A 23,427-nucleotide genomic window follows, 5' to 3' on the forward strand; every position below is an offset into this window, starting at 1 on the left:
GATTTAATATATGTATAAATTGGGAAATGATTGAGTCTTAAACACATTAATATTTGAATTGATTCAAGTCCTATTTTAAAAAGTAGTGTATGCTGTTTATAACAAACTAGAGGCCTGATGCACGAAATTCATGCAAGGGGCTTGGCCCTTGTAGCCTTGGCGGCTTGCCTTGGCCCTCACAGCCCTGGCTTTGTTCAGAAGTACATCTGGAAGGTCGTTTGACTGTCTGGTCTAACTGGCATACTATACTTTTATTATTATAGATAGTATATACAATTATAAATTACAAAATAGGTAATTAGACATGGTTAAATAGAAAATAAATATAAAACAAAGGGAAATTTATCCATATACATTTTTAACTATAGTTTTAAAAATTTTTAAGTATTTTCTGATAAAATCTGAATTTATATATTTACTCAATAACATGTATATTGTAAAAAGTGAACAAAAGCTGAATTCTGCAAATGTTTAGAATTGTGAAATAGGTCATTTGAATTTCACTAGGTATCTAATATAGTAGCAGCAATAAATTGCTTCTCTTGCACATTACACTTGATAGAGGCTTATCAATTCTCAAAGGATAGTCAAGCATCTCTCCAAATTGAGAATCGAAGTAGGTCATAGGAGGTTTTGCTGTTTCTTTGACCTACTTAAATGCAATGGCCACAGAGTGCAGTCTAAAGTTAGTGACAGGGTATCTAGTCATCATAATATATAATAGCAATCTTAAGTTTAACTGATAAATGTGTTCATTTCTGAAGCTATTTGTTTTTTTATCAACCATTTGGGCTTCATTTGTACAGGACGTACTCAGCAAAATTCCCTTCAAGGGATTTAACTACATGAGGATGCATCTCTGCCATCTCTACTGCCCTCTTGCCCTCTGATTATGGCTGATCATTGCTTCCTTGTCTCCACAGCATGTTTAACTTTTGCTTCGTACTAATTAATATGATGATATACGTTTATCTGAGTGAAGTTTCACTCTGGCGTGTAATATGTCAGTGGTGTGACTTTCTGTGGTTTGATCTTCCGCTTCCTTCCTTGCTGCACCATTTCATAAGATCATAAATCTGGCCTTTCTTTCCATTCAGAGTCAGGAAATTTGACTCTTGAGACTATTTTTAAATACTTAAATATATGTCTTTTTCTTTTTAATCAAGAAGAAATTTGAAATGTGAACCTGATTCATGTTTCCTTCTTTTACAATCAGTTTCCAGAGGAGACAGAACTGGACCTTTTGTCAGTCGCCATCGATGGTCCCTCCCATTACTCATCTGCCAGCGAAGTGTCTCATTCCGTGTTCAGTTCTCCTAAAACTCCAGGTGTTACTTTCCAATCTGAAGACAGTCGACGGGATGATAGTTTGTCTTCCACGAGCGAAGATTCCGAGAAGGATGAAAAGGACGAAGAGCATGAGAGGGAAAGGTTTTATATTTACAGGAAACCCTCGTGAGTAGCCTTTTTGTTTTAAGATCCTTGGGTAGCATTTCTGAATTTAGGACTGAGCTTAAAGCATTATATATAACTGTTTACTTTCACAGAAAACATATTAATGTGCCTAATGGAGTTCAGACTAAGGGACATGGCCATGGTTTACTAATGTAATTTAGCTCTATATTGGCATTTTTTCCTTTTCCTATACTTCTGCCTTCTGATAAAATCAGAGAAGATTTGGAAAATTCTATCTCCTCCCAAATGTAGAGTGTGATGTACTCACTTGTATTCTGCCTCCTCCATACCAGTGATCATGCCTGTCCCCTAGGAACCCAGCATACAACCGGGCACATAGTAATAGCTCTCAGAACATAATTGTTTAATAAAATGTGACTCTGATGCACTTAAGAAAAACTTCAGTTAGTATGAGCAAGTTGAGTATTTTGTGTGAATTTATAAACTACCAATATAATTTATATGCAGTCTGTTGTTCACATTGCATTTGAAGAGTAATTTCTTAAAAACTCTTCCTACTTCACTGCAGTGTGATGACCAGTTGTTCTTTTTGCAGACATATGTCTCGTAAAAAAGCCACAGGCTTTGCTGCTGTTCACCAACTGTTAACAGAGCGCTGGCCCACAACTCCTGTCAATCGGAGCCTCAATGGCACAGCTACTGAGAGAAATATCGACTTTGAACTTGACATACGGGTTGAAATTGATAGTGGAAAATGTGTGCTTCACCCAACCACCCTCCTACAAGAACATGATGATATAAGCTTGAGGAGGTAAGAAACGGGTCAGGTGAGGGTACATGCAATTTAATTTGTTAGAAATACTATTTATCCCATATAATAAAAGCCCAGCAACCAAATGGCAGAACGACTGGTTGACCAGTCGCTATGACACACACTGACCACCAGGGGGCAGACGCTCAATGCAGGAGCTGCCTCCTGGTGGTCAGTGCACTCCCACAGTGGAAGCATTGCTCAGCTGACTGGGATGAGCGGCTGCAGGAGGCCCACAGCTGCTTGGCTGACCAAAATGAGTGGCACTCACACAGTGGGCTGAACACTGCATGCTACGCCTCCCACCTGTGCATGAATCCCATGTACCGAGCCTCTAGTATAGTATAAACAAACTCCCCAATCCCAAAGTGCAGATTGAAAGAGATTTAATCATACAATGTTTGAGCGGTTATTTGTATAGTATACTATTTCTTTAGTCAAGTGTATAACATTATTTGGTAACTAGATATGGATGTCTGATTTAGACTCTAGAAAGTTATTTAGTTAAAATAATAATATATTTGAAATTCTCCTTTAAACAAGTTTGAATTTCTTGGTTGGTCTCTGTCCTTGTATTGGGCATGCTTGTACTTTAGAGAGAAGTGAAGTGCTCAGGAAAGTTTGGTTATTGAGAGTTTTGATGAATTCATAAAGATGCAAGAAAGACTGGATTAGTTGCACGAAGGGCCTCTGTGTGCTGGGATGCTGTCCAGGGTATAACTGCAGCTTTACCATTAGTGTCCATCGATGAGTAAAATGGTGCTGTAAATAGGCTTGATGTTAGATTATTTTTTCTTCGAATTTTTGTTTTGCTTTTTTTTCCTAATCTGAGAATTATAAGAAGATAATAAAGATTGTGTGGGTGGGTGGGTGGGAAGGCAGATAGTACCAGAGGGTGGATGCTGACAGTCCTTGAAGCTAGGAGAAGGATGGTGGATTCATTACACCATCTGTTTACTTCTCTTATGTTTGAAATGTTCCATAATAAGAGGTCTTTAAATGGTCTGTTTGTCTAAGGAGGCTTTTATAAAATTACAAGATACAAAGTTAAGTTCTTACAAAGGTAGTAGTGATGATAAAAGGTAACTATTTATTTATTTTGGGTTGAACTACAATAACTTGCTGGTATTCCACTGGTTTTACCTCTGTAAAGGACGATTTCATTTGGTTCAACCTTCTGTGTTCATGTGCCAGTCACAAATTTAGGTGAGAATAAAGGTAATGGTGCTGTGTATTAGGGATCATAGAGCAGAAACATCACTGTGCAAGGCATTAGCTGCTGTAGCTGGAGACACTGAACAGCTTTACTTTCTCAGCTTCATTAATGAGGGATGATATTCCATTTACTGTATAAATAACTGTTTTTAAACAAAAGGAAAGGAGAGAAATGTCATTTTTTTAAAAAAAAAGATAAATATTTTTTGTTTATAGAAGTTATGATAGAAGTTCCAGGAGTTTAGACCAAGATTCTCCTTCAAAAAAGAAGTTTCAAACTAATTATGCTTCTACCACCCATTTAATGACTGGCAAGAAAGTCCCATCATCGCTGCAGACAAAGACGAGTGACTTGGAAACCACAGTCTTTTACATTCCTGGAGTCGATGTAAAGGTACAAACCTCATGTCTAGGATGTGGGAGGAGGTATTAGTACCTGTGGTTATTTTATATCAGACATGCACTGCTTTCATCAGTTATATGAAGCTGAGCTTTTCCAAGGTTTTTCTCTAGCCTATGAATATCTGAAGTGGAGGCTGTCACTTCCTTTAGACAGATTTCCTCACAAAAGTTGGGCAGAAAGAAGTTAATTTTATTTTCCATACATTGATATTCATAACATGTTTGCTAAGCCTTGCCTAGTGCAACTTTATTAAACATTATTTTTTAGATTCTAGAATCACAGAACCCTAGAATGTTAAGCTAGAAATAACTTAAAATATTATCTGGGGTGGACTTTTTAGTTTTGAAAATGTAAGAAAGCTAAAAACATGTCAGGGTCACAGAGCTAACTTATAAACACGGGACCTGGGTCTTCTGACTCCTGGGCCCAAGTTCATTCTACATATTTTCCTGCATTTCTTGGTTTTTCTCATCTGCCAAATTTTAACTTTTTTTTTTCTTCAATACAGTTGCATTACAACTCCAAGACGCTAAAGACTGAATCACCTAATGCCTCCAGAGGGTCTTCCCTGCCAAGAACACTCTCTAAAGAGTCCAAGCTGTATGGTATGAAAGATAGTGCCGCCTCTCCTCCTCCTTTACCTTGCACTATCCAGAGCAAGACTAACACCTTACTTCCTCCCCAGCCCCCACCTATTCCCTCAGGTATTGAAGGAAAATTCACTCGACTTTTACTTTTTTTCATAGCTTAATGTTTAGTTATCACCTACTTGCTCTATTGAGACTTTCAAATTCACATGTTTAAGAAAAGAGGAAATAGACTTAATAATGATTGTACAAAATTCATAGATGGAATTGTAAGCCAACTACTTTGGGCTGTTTTTCAAATGGTTATTACCTTAAAATATCCATTGTTAAAATAAACTTAATATACTAAATACTTGATTTTTTTAGATCTGTGCATATTTAGAAAAAGTTGTATGTAGGTCCAGTTTGGGAGCTGATGATCTGGATGGAAACATCAGACTTACACAAGATTAAGTATACTGGGCTTGACCACATTTTTATCTATTATTGCATAACACATTACTCAAACTTGGTGGCTTCTAGTCTCAAACATGGTTTCTGTGGATCACAGATTCAGTTTGGCCTGGTGGATCTTTACAATGATCTTTGAATGCTTGGCTGGGTCTTGGGGCATCTGCTTCCATAATGTCCCACTGCACATGGTAGGCACACTGCGCCTTAGTCCTCCACCATGGGTCTCCCTGCTAGGCTCCTGGTGTGTTCTCCTGGCAGGGCAGCTGGTGTCCTTTGAAAGCAGCAATCCCAAAGAGAACATGGCTGAAGCACCTCCATCTTTTATGACTTAGCCTCAGAAGTCATGTATCCTTCCTTCCACAATGTCTATTGATCCTGCAGCTCACCTCTGCTCAGTGAGGGAGGGAACCACACAGGGGCATGAGTACCAGGGGGCCAGGACTATTGGAAGCTATTCTGGAATCTGGGTATCACACCACGTGAATACCACCTTTCCTGAATAGAATTTCCAAAATGGGGAATGTCAGGCTGGATAGTAATTACTTGAAACAGTTTCATTTGGGAGATGGAACTTGATAATATAAATCTTCTACAGTAGCTAGTAATCATGATAATAATGCAGTCATTTTCTACCATTTTCAGTTGACAAGGCACACCTATGTCCACTATGTGCAGGAGAGAGATGATTATTCCCATTTGATAAATAAGGAAAGTTAAAGCTTATAGAAGTTGAATTTCTTTCCTAGGTTTACAAAACTATATATGTTGGAGTTGGAAACCAAAGCCAGAGTTAGCGAAGTCTGAGATAGCTGTTACACTCATTCTAATGATGTGGAAATATTTAGTTAGGTAGAAGGAAAGATATGGCAGCCCATGTAGGGAAGCATTTTAAATACATGCAAGCTGAGGACAGCAAGAACATAGGGAAGCCTGAAAATAATGACCTTTTCTTCACTTGCCACAAATATTTTCCTTCAGAGTTCTCTGTATCTTCTTTAATGGATAAAATAATGTTAATGAGAAATTCAGCAAAGTATAAACTTCAAACCAAAATTTATAAGCTAGAGCAAGTAGGAATAACTTGTGTTACCTACATCATTAGTCATCTTTGTATTTCAGCATTAATATATCATTCCTATCAATCTACTCTCTTTATTACATTCTTGTACAGTTTTATGTATAAAGTGCTTCACCTGATTAAATAGTCATATAGTTCTAATGTCTCACAAAATTATCATATTGTTTTACTAAATTCACCTCACATTTGTCAATATTCTAGCCAAAGGAAAAGGAAGTGGAGGAATCAAAACAGCCAAGTTATATGCCTGGGTAGCACTTCAGTCACTGCCAGAGGAAATGGTGATCAGTCCCTGCCTGTTAGACTTTCTAGAAAAGGCTCTGGAAACCATCCCAATCACACCAATTGAGAGGAATTATACAAGTGAGTATCCTCCTTAGGGATGTACTTTTCCAACATATATGCTTTGGTGTCCTAGTACTTAGATTTCATAATGACATTATATATTATTATGTAATATATTCAGTGATAATATAAAAGAATTATAGAATTGAGAAAGAGTCTGAGAGACCCTCTAGTCCTTATTTACAAGTAAAGAGACTAAATCCTGGTTGTACCATAGCCAGTTCATGACAAAAATCATATTCTTGTGCCCTAAGGTCTCTCTTAGCTTGGAAAATCCTTGGGGCAAAGAAATAATTGCTATTTCTTTGGGGTGTTTTGTGTAGCAGCAGGGGTGTGGGTGGGGTTTCAGGTTTTAGGGGGATGAGCGAAGGTTTGATTGGGGAAAGAAGTGTGGTATGATGGGCCCCAGAAGCAAATGTTGCTGTGTGTTCATAACCCTGAGCTTAGTACTGTCCTTGTCCTAATGATGAAACTTAAAATTCACTATTTTAACAGCTGTCAGCTCCCAAGATGAAGACATGGGGCATTTTGAGATTCCAGACCCTATGGAAGAGTCAACAACATCGTTAGTGTCATCCTCCACATCTGCTTACTCTTCCTTCCCAGTGGACGTCGTGGTCTACGTCCGCGTGCAGGTGGGATGCTTCACTTATTCTTGTTGCAGAGAAAAATGCATTTCTCTTACCTTTATTTCCATTTCCCAACATTATTTCACTTTCAAGTTTTCTTCTCCTTGGGCTCCCAGAACTTTGTATGTATTTTGGCTGACAGTTGCTGGAACCTTGGGGAAGTGCATGTACAATTTTGTGTATGTTTACTTTTCTGCTGAGGAAGGTTTTTTCAAAATGTAGATCTCATACTTTTATGGCAAAAATAAAAAAATGTAAAACCTTTCTTTTTTTTTTAGCATTGCCTTTTTATTAGTATGGCATCTGTGCTACTTGCTATTATGGTCCTTTGGGGGCAGATATAAAGGTAATTAAGGTATAAAGTCACAGTAATGCCTTGGTTAGATTTCTGCTAAGAGTTATGTAATTTTTATTTAACATTTTATTTTAAAATCCAGTCCTGTCAATAGGCCTTTCGGAGTGTATGTTAGAATCTGATTGAGTCCATTTAGTAAGAGGATTTAAAAACTACTTGTACCTAAACTTGAGGGTTTAGTTTACCCTCAATTAAAATCTAATGATCAATCTCAAGAATAAATGAACTGCTAGTGGTCATCTGTTCAGACCATTTTCTATAGCAACAATTTGGCCAAAAGAGTCCCCTCTGGTGTTTTGCACTAGCTGTTTTCAAAATCTGATGAAAACGTGTAATGGGGTGAGGGGTTGAGAGCTTATGAAACTTTTATTTAGTAAGTCTTTAAATTTCAGTATAAAGGAAATTACTTCCTGTACTTAATTATGAAAAAGTATAATGTGAATATAAACATCTTTAATGGTCTGAATTATCAAATATCTAAATATTTATCACTCATATATAGCTCCTCAAATACTTAGATTAAAAAAATGATACCATTTTGTTAATGTCTCATGTCTGCTTACAAAAGCTAGTACATTAACAACAAAATTCTTTTCTGTGTCAGTAAATTTGATATATGTGGATCAAAATGGAAATGTAATTTTTAGAATCCAATGTGAAATTGTTTCATCTGGAACCTTTTTTATTTTATTTTTGGCTTTCTGCACTTTAGCCCTCACAGATCAAGTTCAGCTGTTTACCAGTATCAAGAGTAGAATGCATGCTGAAGTTGCCATCCCTGGACCTGGTGTTCTCTTCAAACCGGGGAGAACTGGAGACTTTAGGGACCACGGGTCCTGCTGAGACTTTGTCCCCTGGAGGTAATGCTACTCAAAGTGGAGCAAAGGCCTCTGCAGGCAAGACGGGAACCCCAGGTAAGGGAACCTTTTATCCTCCAGTGCAGAGCCAAGTACTATTTTTTTTTTTAATTTATTGTTGAAGATAAATATCCCCTTTGTTTGTCTTTTTTCCCCATTGACCCCTTATACCCACACCTGACGCTCCTAGACATTCACCACTCCTGTCTGTGTTCATGGACTGTGTATATATGCATATTAGTTTCCCGGTTAATTTGCTCTGTTTGCACTCTTTCCTACTGGAATGATTGGACTTGTGAACAGTGTATCCAGTTCCCCCCTTAGCTTACACCCCTGATATTTTGTGGCTCTTCCTTGGCCTGTTTCAGTGGCACAAAGGAGAGCAGAAACAGGAGGCTGTGGAGTTGGCCAGTCAAACTATAAAGGAATGTTTCAGAGTATTCAACCTGGTTTACCAAGTAAAGTAATGCAGAGTATATCTAAGACCTCATTTTGTTTTCAAGGATTAAATCTATTTATGAGGGCATGTTTGAGTATTTCTTTTTTATTTTCAAGTCCTGTTTGGTTGGCAATTGAGACTATTAGTGGCAGGATTTTTAAATTTTCTGTGGCTGATAAAGATTTTGGATGTCTGTATTGATGGCAGGTTCATCAGGACTGGGCAGCCCTCTTGGCAGAAGTCGGCACAGCAGCAGTCAGTCAGATCTGACCACTACTAGCAGTAGTTCCTCCGGGCTGAGCTTCACTGCCTGCATGTCTGACTTCTCCCTCTACGTGTTTCACCCTTACGGAGCTGGAAAACAGAAGAGTGCTGTTTCTGGCCTCACTTCTGGTTCAGGAGGCTTAGGTACACTTAGCATGTTTGCATCTTTCTCAACTTTAGAGCACTTTTTAAACTTTGATCTTTTCCTAAGTCATGATACCTTTAACAGTGGATATAAAACAAAATCATAAACTTATTAATTTTTCCTTTTGATACTATCTTGTCTCTACAAATAAGTAGAAATATGCAGTAATTTAGGTAAGTGAATTATACAAGAATTGTAAAAATCAGAATATTTTATAAGATATACATAGCACAATAATATCTTTGGATATAGGTTTATTTGGATAAGAACTTCTATTCTACAAATAGTAAATTTTTTAAAGTGTGTACATCATGTTTGTTAATTAAAAACGATTGTTATTTTTATTATTACTATTAGAGAACTTGCATTTCACTGGCATTTTACCACTAAAAATGCTCATTAGATAATTCTGCTTAAATTTTTACCTCACTTTAAATTATTTTAATTGACGTGTTTAATTCCAGTGTTTTGGATAATTTCATGGAATTAGATAGTTGTGTGTATATGTATATGTACACATACATGTGTGTGTATTTGTACTCATGTAGGTGTCTGTGGATTTTTTTTAAAAGGGAATGTGGATGAAGACCCCACTTCAGTCACTGGTCGAAAAGACTCACTGAGTATAAACCTTGAGTTTGTAAAAGTGAGTTTGTCTCGGATAAGGCGTTCAGGAGGTGCCTCGTTTTTTGAAATTCAGTCTGTAAACAAGTCTGCAAGCAAAATGGACACCACACTAATAAATATATCTGGTATTCAATTTTATAGTTTTTAAATTTAAATGTTTGCTTTCCAGAATTAAATAAGTGGCTCCTTTTTAAGTGTTTAAATATTACATTTATTTAATAATATGAGGCTTTTAATGGTAAAGGAGAGGAATGACAGTCCAGCCTAGTGTATACTTTCAGTCCAAGTAATCAGAGTTAGAAATGTTATTTCTAGATAAATATATAGAAATATCACCCAAGGGCTCAAATGTGCCTCATTGAGTCACCTAAAAGTGCTCTTCTCTTTACTTCTCTACCATAAATTGGTAAAATTTCTAGTGTTTCATTTGATTTTTCTAATTGTAAGTTATTAAAACACTAAAGGGGAATGAGTTAAAAATGTTCCACATGCATTTAGTTTTAAATATTCAAAAGTGATTTTGTCCTGGCTGGTATGGCTCAGTTGGTTGAGCATTATCCCATGCACCAAGAGATCTCTGGTTTGATTTCTAGTCCGGGCACATGTGCTGGTTGCAGTAGGGGTGTGCAGAAGGCAGACCGATAAATGTTTCTCTCTCTCTCCCTTCCTCTCTCTTAAAAAAAAAAAAAAAAAAAAAATCAATAAAAACTTTTTTAAAAAAAAGTGATCCTCCCATAGTTACAAAGCTAGTTTTGAAGCTAGCAGTGCACATGCACATGCCTCATATGCCAGTAGCATCGATTCTCTGGGCAGTGAAGCCATTAGAAGTTTTTAAGAAATGGGATGATAACTTTGTCCCCAAAGATAACAGACTATATTGTCCACTTAGAAATCTATTTAGTTTGGCTCAGTGGTTAGAGATTCATAGGTTTGCAAGTTCAATTCTGGTCAAGGGCACATACTTTGGTTGAAGGCTTGATCCCCGGCCCAGGTCAGGAAGTACAAGAGGCAACCAGTCGATGTGTCTCTATCACATTGATGTTTCTCTCTCTGTGTCTTTCACCATCACTTTCACACTCTATAAAAATCTATGGAAAAATTGAGGATAGATCTCAAGTGTTCTGACCATAAAAAAAAAAAAAAAGACAAAATTTTATATGGATTATAAAATAAACATATCTGTGTGTGTGTGCATGCATGTGTGTGCGTATGTGCGTGTGCGTGTGTGTGTGTGTGTGTGTGTGTGTGTAGTGGGTATTTTAGAAATAATTCATGGCAGCATGACAAATGGGAGGGAAGATGTGTGGGGAGGCAGGGGCTGGATTGTGACAATGAAGAAGAGAGGGGATGGTGTGTAGAGAAAGAGGAGAGACTCTACAAACTTGGGGACAGAGTGTGTGCAGAGCAGCAGAGACAGGATGCCTCATACTTTCAGCCTACGTGACAGAAGGGACAGGGTGGTAGAAAATAAAGAAGGAAGTACCTCCAGGGCATTAATGGAAGGATGGGGTAGGCAGCTGCTGATAGGCGTGGCCGTGAGCTCAGAGGGAAACTGAAGGCAGGTCTGGGAGACCCAGGTGTGAAGAGCCTTCTGAGGCCCTAGAGGAGGAATAAGGAGGGCAGAGCAGGAGCTGTGTGGCCAGCCCAGGGCCTTCACTCTGACCAGCGCTGCTCTGGCAGTGGTCACCAACCTTTCAGACCTCGTGGGCCACCAGTTGGTGACCGTTGCTCCAAAGGTTTCCTCATGGACCACCAGTGGTCCACAGACCACAGGTTGGTGACCACTGGTCTAGAGGGAAGCAGCAGTTCCCCCACACCACCACTCGGTTTGCAGCCACTTTGAGGAAGTATGTATCCCAGTTTATTCCATGATTCATTCGCCACAATTTAGAAAAGCCCTGTGTTAAAGCTGTCTGTAAGACTGACCTTTAGAACCCTCTGAGAATGTAGTAGTTTAATTCCAATTTGCCTTTACCTCAACAAAGGAATGGAACTAAAGTGTTAGAATCTGCTACTTTTCTCTTTTATAGAAGGAACATACTATCCCTTATTAATCATGCTGTGCAACTTATTTAGATATTTCATGAATTGCAGCTATTGTAATTTAGTTGTGTAATACCATATTATACCAAGTGGACAATATTGAAGGTTTCAGAAATCTGTACTAACACATTTTTTTTATTTCTGTTTCAGCTGTTTGTGACATAGGTTCTGCTTCCTTTAAATATGATATGCGCCGGCTCAGTGAAATTCTGGCATTTCCAAGAGCCTGGTACAGGAGAAGTATTGCAAGACGTCTCTTCCTTGGAGACCAAACTATAAATTTGCCAAGTAAGCTCATTATGTAATTAGAGTTACACTTATTTTGCTTTTAATTTTGGTTACAATAGTAGTAAGATCCATGATTTACAACATAAACTTTGTCTTAACTTGGTAAGTAGTGGCATGCAGTTCATTCCCTCCTGCAAGCATCTGCTGATCCCCTCCAGTTTGTTAATCATGGGAATGCATGAGCAGGTCACAGAGACTTGCCCTTTCAGAAACTACATTCTGCTGACATTAACATTTATTTTTTAATCTTATAAAATCTGGAAATGCAGAAATATCGGTCTAGTAATAATTAATGTTGTTTTTAAACATTCGTTTAAAATCTTGCTTGGCGTTGACTTGTATTGACATAACCTTCAAACACGTGGTATCTACAGAACGTGTGAAGTGCAATTAACAAGTTTTGCTTGAAAAAGTTTGTATTTGGTTTGGTTTTTGTTGCAAAACTAGGGCTAAGAAGATGGCGGATGAAGAGCATATTTGGCACTGCATGCTTTACGAGTTCCAATTAGGAAGAAAAGCAAGTGAGGCTGCAAAAAACATCTGTAGTGCTCTTGGTCAAGATGCAGTTAGCGCCAGAAAATGCCAGCGTTGGTTTGAGAAATTTCGCGAGGGAAATTTTTCGTTAGATGACAAGAGTGGTCGAGGCCGTGAGTGGTTGAGGCTGTGTGTCCAATTTTGATCAAGAAGCTCTTCAAGCTCTTTTGGTGCAAAATCCTCAAATTACCCAACAAGAGCTTGGGACAACTTTAAATTGTTCACAAAAAACAATTTCCAATCAATTGTGTGCACTTGGCAAAGTCCAAAAGTTTGGAAAATGGGTTCCTCATGAGTTGACAGACAACAACCGTAATCAAAGAGTCAATTTGCAGTTCGCTCCTCTCTCATCAAAACCGTTTGCCGTTTTTAGAGCAAATTGTTACCGGAGATGAAGAATGGGTGCTGTATGTTAATTTGAAAAGGCAGCCTCAATAGTTGGACAAAAATGAGGCTCCGCAGCCCACGCCAAAACCTGACTTGCATGCGAAAAAAGTGATGTTGTGTGTTTGATGGAATTTTAAAGGAATTCTTCATTATGAACTTTTACCATCTAACCAAACCATTACAGGTGCAGTGTATAGTGCCCAATTGGAAAGGTTAGCCCACACTTTAAGAGAAAAAGAACCCGCGCTGATTAATCGGAAGGGCGTAATTCTTCACCACGATAACGCACGACCGCATACTGCAAGAATCACTGCTGAAAAACTGCGCCACTTGGAATGGGAAGTTCTCCCTCAACCTGCATATTCTCCTGATATTGCCCCTTCCGATTACCATTTGTTTCGTTCTTTGCAAAACTTTCTTCTTGGAGAAAAATTTAATAATGAAGAATGCCTCAAAAATGCATTGACCGAATTTTTTGCATCAAAATCAGAAGAATTTTACAACAGAGGGATTAAAATGCTTCCTGAGCATTGGGCACAAGTAGTAGAAAACAACGGCAACTATATTGTTGATTAAATTTTGTTGTATTGTTTAAATAAATTCGATTTTTAAAAAAGTATTAGAAAACGACACTAATTATTACTAGACCTAATATATGTAACCATTAAAATCGTGCTTAGATAACATGGAAAATAGAAAGTGTTGGGGACATGCTACCATATTGCCTGTATTTTTTCTCCTGGACTTAGATATTGCATAAGGGAAAGGTAGAGTTAGCAAGATAGAATACAAAACCTGGTCTCATCTCTGTTCCCTCATCTATAAAATGGGAGCATAATACTTCTTCAGCCATTCTCATAGTGTTTCTGTGAGAAATAAACAAACAAGCTGGAATGTGCTTTGCAAACTGTAAACTTCTGCACACTTGTCAGAGAAGTAAAAGTATGCAATATGCTTAGAAGTGGCAGAGTGTTAAAATTTATGATTTTATAGCATGCCAATTTTATCCTGTTAATTGTTTTTGTTTCCACTTTCCTGTTAGCATCTGGCCCAGGAACACCTGATTCCATTGAAGGGGTGAGCCAACATCTTTCCCCGGAATCATCAAGAAAAGCTTATTGCAGGACCTGGGAGCAGCCTAGTCAGTCGGCCTCCTTCACCCACATGCCTCAGTCACCCAATGTGTTCACTGAGCACGTGACTAACAGCACCATGTCACCAGGGACAGTGGCACAGAGCCTGAAGTCCCCAGCTTCCGTAAGATCCAGGAGTGTATCGGATTCTTCAGTTCCCCGAAGAGGTAACACTGCTCTCTTTGTTATCAGTGGCCCTCCAATGGCTCCAGGATAAAAATCTTAGTTACTCCAAGATTTCTGTCTCACCTGCAGGGAAATAGACTCTTGCAGGTTTTTATGGAAGATGGAGGGGAGGGGATCCAAACCAAATAGCATACATTTCAAAGTATCTCCCAGCAGAAGAGATAGCTGGGTGGCTCAGAGCTTTAAAAAGGGGTAGGGAGAGAGGAGAGAGCACATTGTTAGTAAGCTCTAGATGATACAATTATTTTTTTAAATTGTTTTCAATTACAGTTTATACTCACTTTGTATTGGTTTCAGATGTACAAGATAGTGGTTAGACAATCACATTACTTTACGAAGTGTTCTTGGCTATATTTCTTATGCTGTACATTATAACCCCATGACTATTCGTAACTACCAATCTGTAGTTCTCAATGGTAGAGTTATTTTTAAAAGTAAACCAAACCTACAATATTGTAAAAGATGTTTGATATTAAAAATGTTAATCTTTGTATTCATTCGTTCTTTTATTCACCCATGTTTTTGAACTCTTATGTGCTCAGCATTCTACTTTTGTCTGAACATATAAAAATGAGTGATTTAATTTATATCACAAGGTAAGATTAGAGTATAATGAGCAAATGCAGGACTCAAGACGTATGTGAGTCTGTAGGACACAGAAGACAGGCATGCAGCAGCCTCTGCATCTCAGAACAGTCCCTGCCTTCAGGTCCTCTGTTGGCCCATAGCAACTTGGGATTTCCTCCTCTGCTGAAAACCCAGGGTGATGAAAGATCTGTTCTGCGGTATCCCGTACATATTGGAATTTCCTCCTGTAACAAGGAGCTCAGAGAGAACTCTCTAAGCTAGTGTTTCCCAAACTTTTAACATATGTGTACTCCTTCTATAATTTTTGTAACGCTGAGTACCCCTCCTACTCATGAGAATGTAGAATTAGGCGCAGCTAAGCACGGTGCAGTGCATATCCCCACCAAACTCCGGTGCAACGCGTACCCCCACCAAACTCTTCCCCTACGCGTTGCACTTACTTGGGGGTACGTGTACCACACTTTGGGAAACACTGCGAGCTTTCAGAAAGTGCAACTGCCAGCACCTGCTAAAGTCAGTAAATGGTAACTCTTTTAGAGGTAGTGTGATAGCTATTTAACATTTGGTTATAATACAAGAATATCATTTCAGCTTTTGGATTATAGTGATAAAACTGGTTTTTGCTTTGTAATCACTGAGCATCTGTGTGAACAAATATGCATATGATTTTTCTATTTTTAGATTCACTTTCAAAAACATCAACTCCCTTTAACAAATCAAACAAAGCAGCAAGTCAGCAAGGGACTCCATGGGAAACACTTGTCGTGTTTGCTATCAACTTGAAGCAATTAAACGTCCAAATGAACATGAGTAATGTAATGGGAAATACAACGTAAGCTCTTCAGATACAAAGAAAATATACTTAATCATTACTTGTAATTTTTCATATAGTGTATTAAAGTAATTCAAAACCTTTTTCTAATGCTGAAATGTTTGAGATGGTGAAAACAGTAGATAAAAGATACTAAATTGCTTTATACTGAAATGGCTTTAATCTAATGCTAAAGATACTATACTATAAAGCAATATGAAATATATGTTCTTAAAAAAGAGAAAATTACAAGTAAAACAGCATAATTTTCTAGTTAAGCAAAATGCCTTATAAATGTTAATATTTAAACATTTACTGGTTTTTATAATAAACTTAAAAAAACTTTTTTGAAATCTAACTTGTTTTAATTTATGACACTGGAAGCCAGATGTCTACTTAATAACCTTTTTCTTATTTTAGTTGGACAACGAGTGGTTTGAAGAGCCAGGGCCGCCTGTCAGTAGGAAGTAACCGTGACCGAGAGATCAGCATGTCTGTCGGGCTGGGAAGATCCCAGTTAGATTCTAAGGGAGGGGTTGTTGGAGGGACAATCGATGTCAATGCACTGGAGATGGTTGGTATGTTGAATTTTACAACTGAAAAATATATTGAAAAAAAGTTTAAAAACTTTTGATGAGTTTTTCCCATTTGACATTTCTGTGAAAAATTATTTCAGCTCATATTTCTGAACATCCGAATCAGCAGCCCAGTCACAAAATTCAGATCACGATGGGCTCCACTGAGGCCCGTGTGGACTACATGGGCTCCAGCATCCTCATGGGCATCTTCAGCAATGCTGACCTCAAGCTGCAGGACGAGTGGAAGGTGAATCTGTGCAGTGCCTTGGATTCAAGCATAAGTGATAAAAGGTATTTAGGAAATAGGACCTTACAAACTTTGCATGACTGCTCTGAACATATTTTCTGTCATCTATTGAGAAAGCACAAGCTTTTATATTATTCAGTCAATGTGAATGAAAAAGCTTGGTGGGGGAAGGGACTTTTTCTTGTACTTTTAAACCATGTACTTTTTAAATCATCTTATATAAGCTATATGATAAAGACTTTGTTTTATATTCTAGTGAAATTTTTGTCCATGGAGATTTGAAGTGGGATATTTTCCAAGTAATGATATCAAGATCAACCACACCAGACCTGATAAAAATAGGAATGAAGCTCCAGGAATTTTTCACACAGCAGTTTGATACCAGCAAACGAGCTCTGTCTACCTGGGGACCAGTTCCTTATCTTCCACCTAAGACAGTGACAAATATCCTGGAGAAAAGTTCACAAGAGCAGTGTAAGAATTAGAACTAAGGCTTTGTATGAGCTGATCTTTCAGTGAATGTGTTGCAATTTTCATTTAAAGTCACATAGTATTTATATGTCATGCTTACAGTGACCCATATGCTCTTCTCTAGTTCACTCAGCAACGATTCCCACCCACATGGGCATTGAAGCCATCATTTGAGAAGTCACCATTTCTTATACCCTCCCCTTGCCACAGTTCATCTAAATCATCCATATACCACATTTCTGAATACAAATTATGACAATACCATGTTCTGCTTAAGAGCACATTCTGTGGAATCAGAATGTCTGAGTTTGAATTTATTAGTTGTATCCCACTAGGCAGGTTATTATTTTCACTCATTAGGGCAATCAACAAATATTTATTAAATATGCTCTTGTGCTAAAGTACCTGCCATAGATCTAGGGAGCAAAGTTCCTAGCCTCATGAAGTTTACATTCTAATGGGAGAGACATCCCATATTAAGTTAATAACTAAAACACAAGATAGTTTCAGGTAGAGAGAGGTGCTGAGAAGAGGAATGAAGCATGGGAAGGAAACAGAGAATGAGTGTGTGAGGATGGCTATTTTAGAAGGGGGCTCCTGGAAGCCTTTTCTCAAGTGAAGATCTTGGCTGAGGGCTGGGAAAGAGCATTCCAGGCACAGGTGCCTATGGACAGTGCAGAGGTTCCACAGCAGGAGGGAGCATGCTTTGAGGGTCACAAAGGTGGTCACAGATAAGAGTTTTAATATGATGAGTAGCTATTGGAGAGTCTCAAACAGATTTGATATTATTTTACTTTATCTTAAAGTATTCTTTTGTAAAGCATCACTATGGCTGCTGTGTGGAGAATAGACTGCAGGTGGTTAAGGATGAAAGTGAAGAGAGCAAATGTAGTAATTACTATCATTATATACATACTGACATTACTATAGTAAGGAGGCACGGTGGGAGTCCAGGTTACAGGTGATGGTGGCTTTAACTAGGTGATAGGAGTAAAGTGGCAAAAAGTTGTTAGAGTTAGGATAATTTTTAATAATTTTTTATTATCACAGAAGCAATACTTGTACATTGAAAAAACTAGAAAATACAAGCAAAAAATAAAAGCATCCCATTCCATCAAAAAATCATTCCTGTGAACACTTGAGAGCATGCACCTTCAGATATTTTTCTGTGCACCTATATATGTATATGTTCTTTTTACCAAAATATTGTTCATATTGTTTTATAACCTTTTCCATACAACAAGCTCTCACTTTCCATTTTGCTAGTTTAGCTCCTCTAGCCTGTGACACATTCCACAACTGACCTAAAATTATCCTAAAATTTGTCCAAACCAGTATATCACATTCAAGATCACATTCAGAAATGGTTATGTTCCTTTACTCTCTTTTAATTCAGTATGGTCCTTTTTTAATGACCTGACTTGTTTGAGAGGCTTGGCCAGTTATCCTACACAATGTCCTGCCTTCTAGTTTTCAGTTGCTTCCTTGTGGTTCCATTTATCTCCTTCCTCTAGTCCTTGTATTTCCTTTAAACTAGAATTGGTGTCAGGCATATACATATGGAGGAGGGTTTTCCTAAAATGCCTTGCCTGGATTCTTGAAAAAGTCCTTGTCATGGAAAACAAATAAATTGGCTCATAGAATTGTTTTAAAGGAAACTAAAGAGTCATGCTGATGACCATAAATACAATGCGTGACCCCTGGTTGGATCTGGACTTGGAGCTGTGGAAAACAGCAAAAAAGGGACATCACTAGAATAAGTGGGAAATATTAAGGTGTGCTACTCAAACACTTGAAGTACCTGGAGGTCTTCCTCAGATGCAGATTCTGATACATAGGTGTGGGGTAGACATAAGAGCCTGAATTTTGAACAAGTTCTGGGTGATCCTGATGGTCCTCATACCTCACTTTTGAGTCGCAAGAGTAAAAAAAGAAAATATACTAAAAATCAGGAGATCTGTTTGATTTCTAGGTCTTCTAGTCGCTGGTTTACTTAACCCCCTCCTTTGCTTCACTTGAACAGAGTACAGATAAAATACTTAGTTTACAGAGTTACTGTGAGAATTGTATGTTATGCAAGCATTTGTAAATCATTACAGCAATATTTGTTGCAATTATTAACAAGTTACTGCTTTCCTTAGTTGCATCCATCCTTACGCAGCATCTTTCCCGAGACTATATGCTTACTAGCTTCTGCTTAATGTTAACCAGGGTTGGGTTGTTGTTTTCATCCCTTACCTGAGTCACTGCAGCTGCAGAAAGGAGTCCGGCTACCCCCCAGCACTCTGCCATTGCCATTGAAGATGTGCCCACAGCTGGCACGCAGGATAAGCCTGTTTGGTTTTCTTGCAGTGCTGGATGCTGCCCACCATCGACACTGGCCTGGAGTACTGAAGGTTGTTTCGGGATGCCACATATCCTTATTCCAGATCCCATTACCAGAAGATGGAATGCAGTTTGGAGGATCAATGAGCTTACATGGAAATCACATGACATTAGCTTGTTTCCATGGTCCAAATTTCCGTTCGAAATCGTGGGCCCTTTTTCACCTAGAAGAACCAAATATTGCTTTTTGGACTGAAGCTCAGAAGATCTGGGAGGATGGTAAACTGACACATTTCAAGCTTTTACTCTTTTCATCTTTGATGTGATAATACATAGCAGAGTAACTTTTCTTTCTTACATCTTTTATCTTTTCTCTTATAACATTTCTGAAGTCCATTCTATTATCATGTACGTGACATGTCAAGGAGTTCACTGCCAATGAGTCAGTTTCTGTAACGTCTAGGATGTAAAAGACTTATTTCTGAACTTGCTATTTAATCTTTTTCTTGCTTAAGCAACTGAAGTTTCTGTTACTGGCTGTAATCATAATAGTAGTTATTGTAAAAATTTTTATATAAACATGAGGAGATACAGTGGCAGTACAGGAAAATGATTTGCCTTCAAGACTACGATAGGCAAGCCTCTGCTTTTACCTCTATTTACAGTGGTAGATCGAGTTCCTTTCAGCTTTAGTTTTTTAGTGGTTTCAAAAAAATGGTTGATGCTTTTTCTTTTTTTATTGTTTATAGTATTACATAGGTCTCCTTTACCCCAGATTGACACTCCCCTCTCCACTCTCACCCGAGAGCAAGCCCCACTGCCCCAGTGTCCATATCTATTGATTATGCTAATATGCATGCATACAAGTCCTTTGGTTGATCTCTAACCCCCCCTTCCCTGCCCTTGTCTCTAGATCTATTGTTTTGTTAAACAGTTTATGTTGATCATTATGTCCCACATATGAGTGGGTTGATGGTTTTCATGTTACTGGGGATAAATCCAGTAATAGCTAAAAGAAAGAAAAAGTATTTGTGATTTTTTTCTCCCTCATTTTTTATCTGTTGCTCTAAGCACAACTCTTTTCTTGCATCTAAATATAATTTGTTTATATTATACTTAATATAAATTTTTTCCCTCTAGGCTCTAGTGATCATTCTACATATGTTGTACAAACATTGGATTTTCATCTGGGCCATAATACCATGGTTACCAAACCATGTGGCGCTTTGGAAAGTCCTATGGCAACAATAACCAAGATAACAAGGCGTCGCCATGAAAACCCACCCCATGGAGTAGCAAGTGTGAAAGAATGGTTCCATTATGTTACAGCCACAAGAAATGAAGGTTAAAAGTTTGATTATTTTTGGAGATATATATATATATATATATATATTTTTTTTTTTTCCTCCTAATTTGGATTCTGTTGACTGTATAGAATTTAAGTGGGGGAAACTTTTCATTTCTTCAATTAAACAAGTTTCAGCTTGCAAACCACCACAGGCTCCTCATGCAGGCCACCCCACATCCCAAAAGAACCCCCACCCTGATCCGGGACATCGTTCAGGGCAAACCAGCTGGCCCCCACCCATGCACCAAGCCTCTATCCTATTTAATCCTATCTAATAAAAGAATAATATGCAAATTGACCAACACACAAGGTGACTGCCCCATGTGGTCAAAGATGACTACCCCCATGTGGACACAAGATGGCCACCACAAGATGGCCAGTAGAGCAGTAGAGGAGGGCAGTTGGGAGGGACCAGGCCTGCAAGGGAAAGCAGTTGGGGGCAATCAAGCCTGCAGGGAAGGACAGTTAGGGGTGACCAGGCCTGCAGGGGAGGGCAGTTAGGGGCAAACAGCCTGTCGGGGGAACAGTTAGGCATCAATCAGGCTGGCAAGGGAGTGGTTAGGGGGTGATTGGCTAGCAGGCAGAAGCAGTTAGGGGCAATCAGGAAGGCAGGCAGGGGAGCAATAGGGAGCCAGCAGTCCTGCATTATGAGAGGGATATCCAACTGCCCATTTAGGTCCAACCCTTCTGGGATAGGGCCTAAATGGGAAGTCGGACATCCCTTGAGGGGTCCCAGATTGGAGCGGGTGCAGGCTGAGCTGAGGGACACCCCCGCTTACCATGCACAAATTTCATGCACCAGGCCTCTAGTATAAATATAAATTACTATTTAGAAATTAAATCATCTCTATATTTACTTACTATGTAAATATGTCTATACCCGTCTACGTATATAGAGATACATATTATTAAGATCACAATTTTATATGGTTCTATTTTTTCAAATGTGAGTTTATTTTGCAACTTTTGAAATGATAAAAATTCCTGTATCATAGTGCAATGAAAGCTATAGGCTTTATCTATGTCAATTGGTTTAATTTGACTCTTATTGTCTTTATTATTATGCATGTAGAACTAAACCTACTTCGTAATGTTGATGCTAATAACACCGAGAATAGCACTACTGTGAAGAATTCCAGTTTGTTGAGTGGATTCAGAGGAGGTTCTAGCTACAATCATGAAACAGAGACCATCTTTGCATTACCAAGGATGCAGCTTGACTTTAAGTCTATTCATGTTCAAGAACCACAGGAACCTTCGTTACAGGGTATGTGGAAGAACAATCTTCAGTTTCTGAAGTTACTAAGAAAATTCTAAAGGAACTTTGAATTGTTTTTGTTATTTGTGTGTAATATTAATATAATTTGATTATATAATTATATACATAAAAGGCTAATACGCTAAGTGTCTATCTGAACAGTAGCTATGACACACACAGGGGCAGATGCTTAACACAGGAGCTGTTGAGCTTCAGTGACTTGGCAGCTGTGCTTCTCAGGTGACGCACCCTGGAACCAGAGAGGAGGGAACCCGATTCCTCCCAGGGCCATATGATCTCACTTTAGGCCATGCGTTATGTTGTTGCTAGGGCACTGTCAGCTCCAAATCTGGTATACTGCACACTTGTGTTTGCATTCCACACCCTGTATGATAGCAACTTTGCAGAGTGCTCTCTTTCACTCGGAGACCTCTCAGGAGATGTTGGAGAGCCAGTTTCAGCCCAATCCCCTTAGGCCAGACTGAGGGACCACACCTGCCAGAGGGACCCCGCTCATTCCACAGATGCCATTCAAGCCATGGCGCCATCCCAGATGTGGGCTGGCTGGAGAGAGGGACCATGGCGGCGAGCTCCAGGGCATGTCCGGCCCATCTTGCCCAATCCCGCCATTGGCCACCTTCTAATTAATTTCCTTTCAATGTGCACGAATCCATACACTATGTCACTAGTGTTATATAAAATAACATAAATTGATTTCCTGAGTTAAATTGATGGATGTTGTTGCCATGTAACCTGTGGCAAATAATTTAATCCATTTGTACCTCTTTCTCCTCAGTAAATTGGAGGATAATAACTGGTTCAGAGGGTTTTTATGAGGAATAAATGGCATATAAAATATAAACCATCACCATTGTGTGAGTCATATAGAAAAATACTCATTTCTTTCTTGTTGCATTTCAGTCGATGCATTTACACAGACTCATGTAAATCCCTTAACAGAAAGAGAAAGGGATTTATTTAATTAAATCTTTACCATAAAAGAACTTTGCCCTTGCAGATGCCAGCCTGAAGCCGAAGGTAGAATGTAGTGTGGTGACAGAGTTCACTGACCACATTTGTGTGACCATGGATGCTGAGCTCATCATGTTTCTCCATGATTTAGTGTCAGCTTATCTTAAAGAGAAAGAAAAAGGTGAGTAGTGCATATTCTTGTTTTGGGGATTATGTTTTTTTCTTTCAAGCTTCAGGAAAGGCAGCTGTCTGCCATTTACATGGATTTTTAATGATCTAATGATAAATTAGTACAATGTGTCTCCTTCCTCTATGAATTACAAATATTAATAAATAAATGAGAGGAATATAAATAATGTATTAGTAAGACTATGTGACAGATTGAGTATCTGCTAGGCACACAACACTCTAACCATGCCTCACACTGAATATATTTTGTACTTCACAAAGTATTTCCAATTTGGAAATTTTCAGACTTTGTAGATTCTCACAAAGTAGTAAAAGAAAAAACGTCTTTGAAGAAATACAACTAGTCAAGTGAAATGACTAAAGAAACAACTACATATTAAAGGAGCATGTTGCCTTATTATTTATGATCACTAATTTAGAAAGACTTCATTCTTCATAAAGCATT

The 23,427-nt window shown here is 38.4% G+C and overlaps 1 protein-coding gene across 17 annotated transcripts in view; it reads left to right on the forward strand.

The window, feature by feature from the left end:
- KIAA1109 (KIAA1109 ortholog) overlaps positions 1–23,427 on the forward strand; it is a 146,539-nt gene that overhangs the window by 118,602 nt on the left and 4,510 nt on the right. For 10 of the 17 annotated variants that reach the window (XM_045576666.1, XM_036425243.2, XM_036425238.2 and 7 more), the window contains 19 exons: positions 1,217–1,455; positions 2,009–2,227; positions 3,659–3,836; positions 4,354–4,549; positions 6,165–6,326; positions 6,804–6,943; positions 8,005–8,206; positions 8,796–8,996; positions 9,570–9,749; positions 11,818–11,955; positions 13,919–14,176; positions 15,465–15,615; positions 16,015–16,172; positions 16,271–16,463; positions 16,676–16,893; positions 19,243–19,494; positions 20,356–20,559; positions 21,636–21,830; positions 22,840–22,974. In XM_045576666.1, the coding sequence (XP_045432622.1) occupies positions 1,217–1,455; positions 2,009–2,227; positions 3,659–3,836; positions 4,354–4,549; positions 6,165–6,326; positions 6,804–6,943; positions 8,005–8,206; positions 8,796–8,996; positions 9,570–9,749; positions 11,818–11,955; positions 13,919–14,176; positions 15,465–15,615; positions 16,015–16,172; positions 16,271–16,463; positions 16,676–16,893; positions 19,243–19,494; positions 20,356–20,559; positions 21,636–21,830; positions 22,840–22,974 (3,619 nt within the window). Of the gene's footprint in view, positions 1–1,216; positions 1,456–2,008; positions 2,228–3,658; positions 3,837–4,353; positions 4,550–6,164; positions 6,327–6,803; positions 6,944–8,004; positions 8,207–8,795; positions 8,997–9,569; positions 9,750–11,817; positions 11,956–13,918; positions 14,177–15,464; positions 15,616–16,014; positions 16,173–16,246; positions 16,464–16,675; positions 16,894–18,161; positions 19,172–19,242; positions 19,495–20,355; positions 20,560–21,635; positions 21,831–22,742; positions 22,975–23,427 lie in introns of those variants that run through there. The other 7 variants (XM_036425235.2, XM_036425244.2, XM_036425246.2 and 4 more) reach the window with 6 other exon arrangements.

Source organism: Pipistrellus kuhlii, unplaced genomic scaffold, assembly GCF_014108245.1.
Source record: "Pipistrellus kuhlii isolate mPipKuh1 unplaced genomic scaffold, mPipKuh1.p scaffold_m20_p_8, whole genome shotgun sequence".
Taxonomy (NCBI): domain Eukaryota; kingdom Metazoa; phylum Chordata; class Mammalia; order Chiroptera; family Vespertilionidae; genus Pipistrellus; species Pipistrellus kuhlii.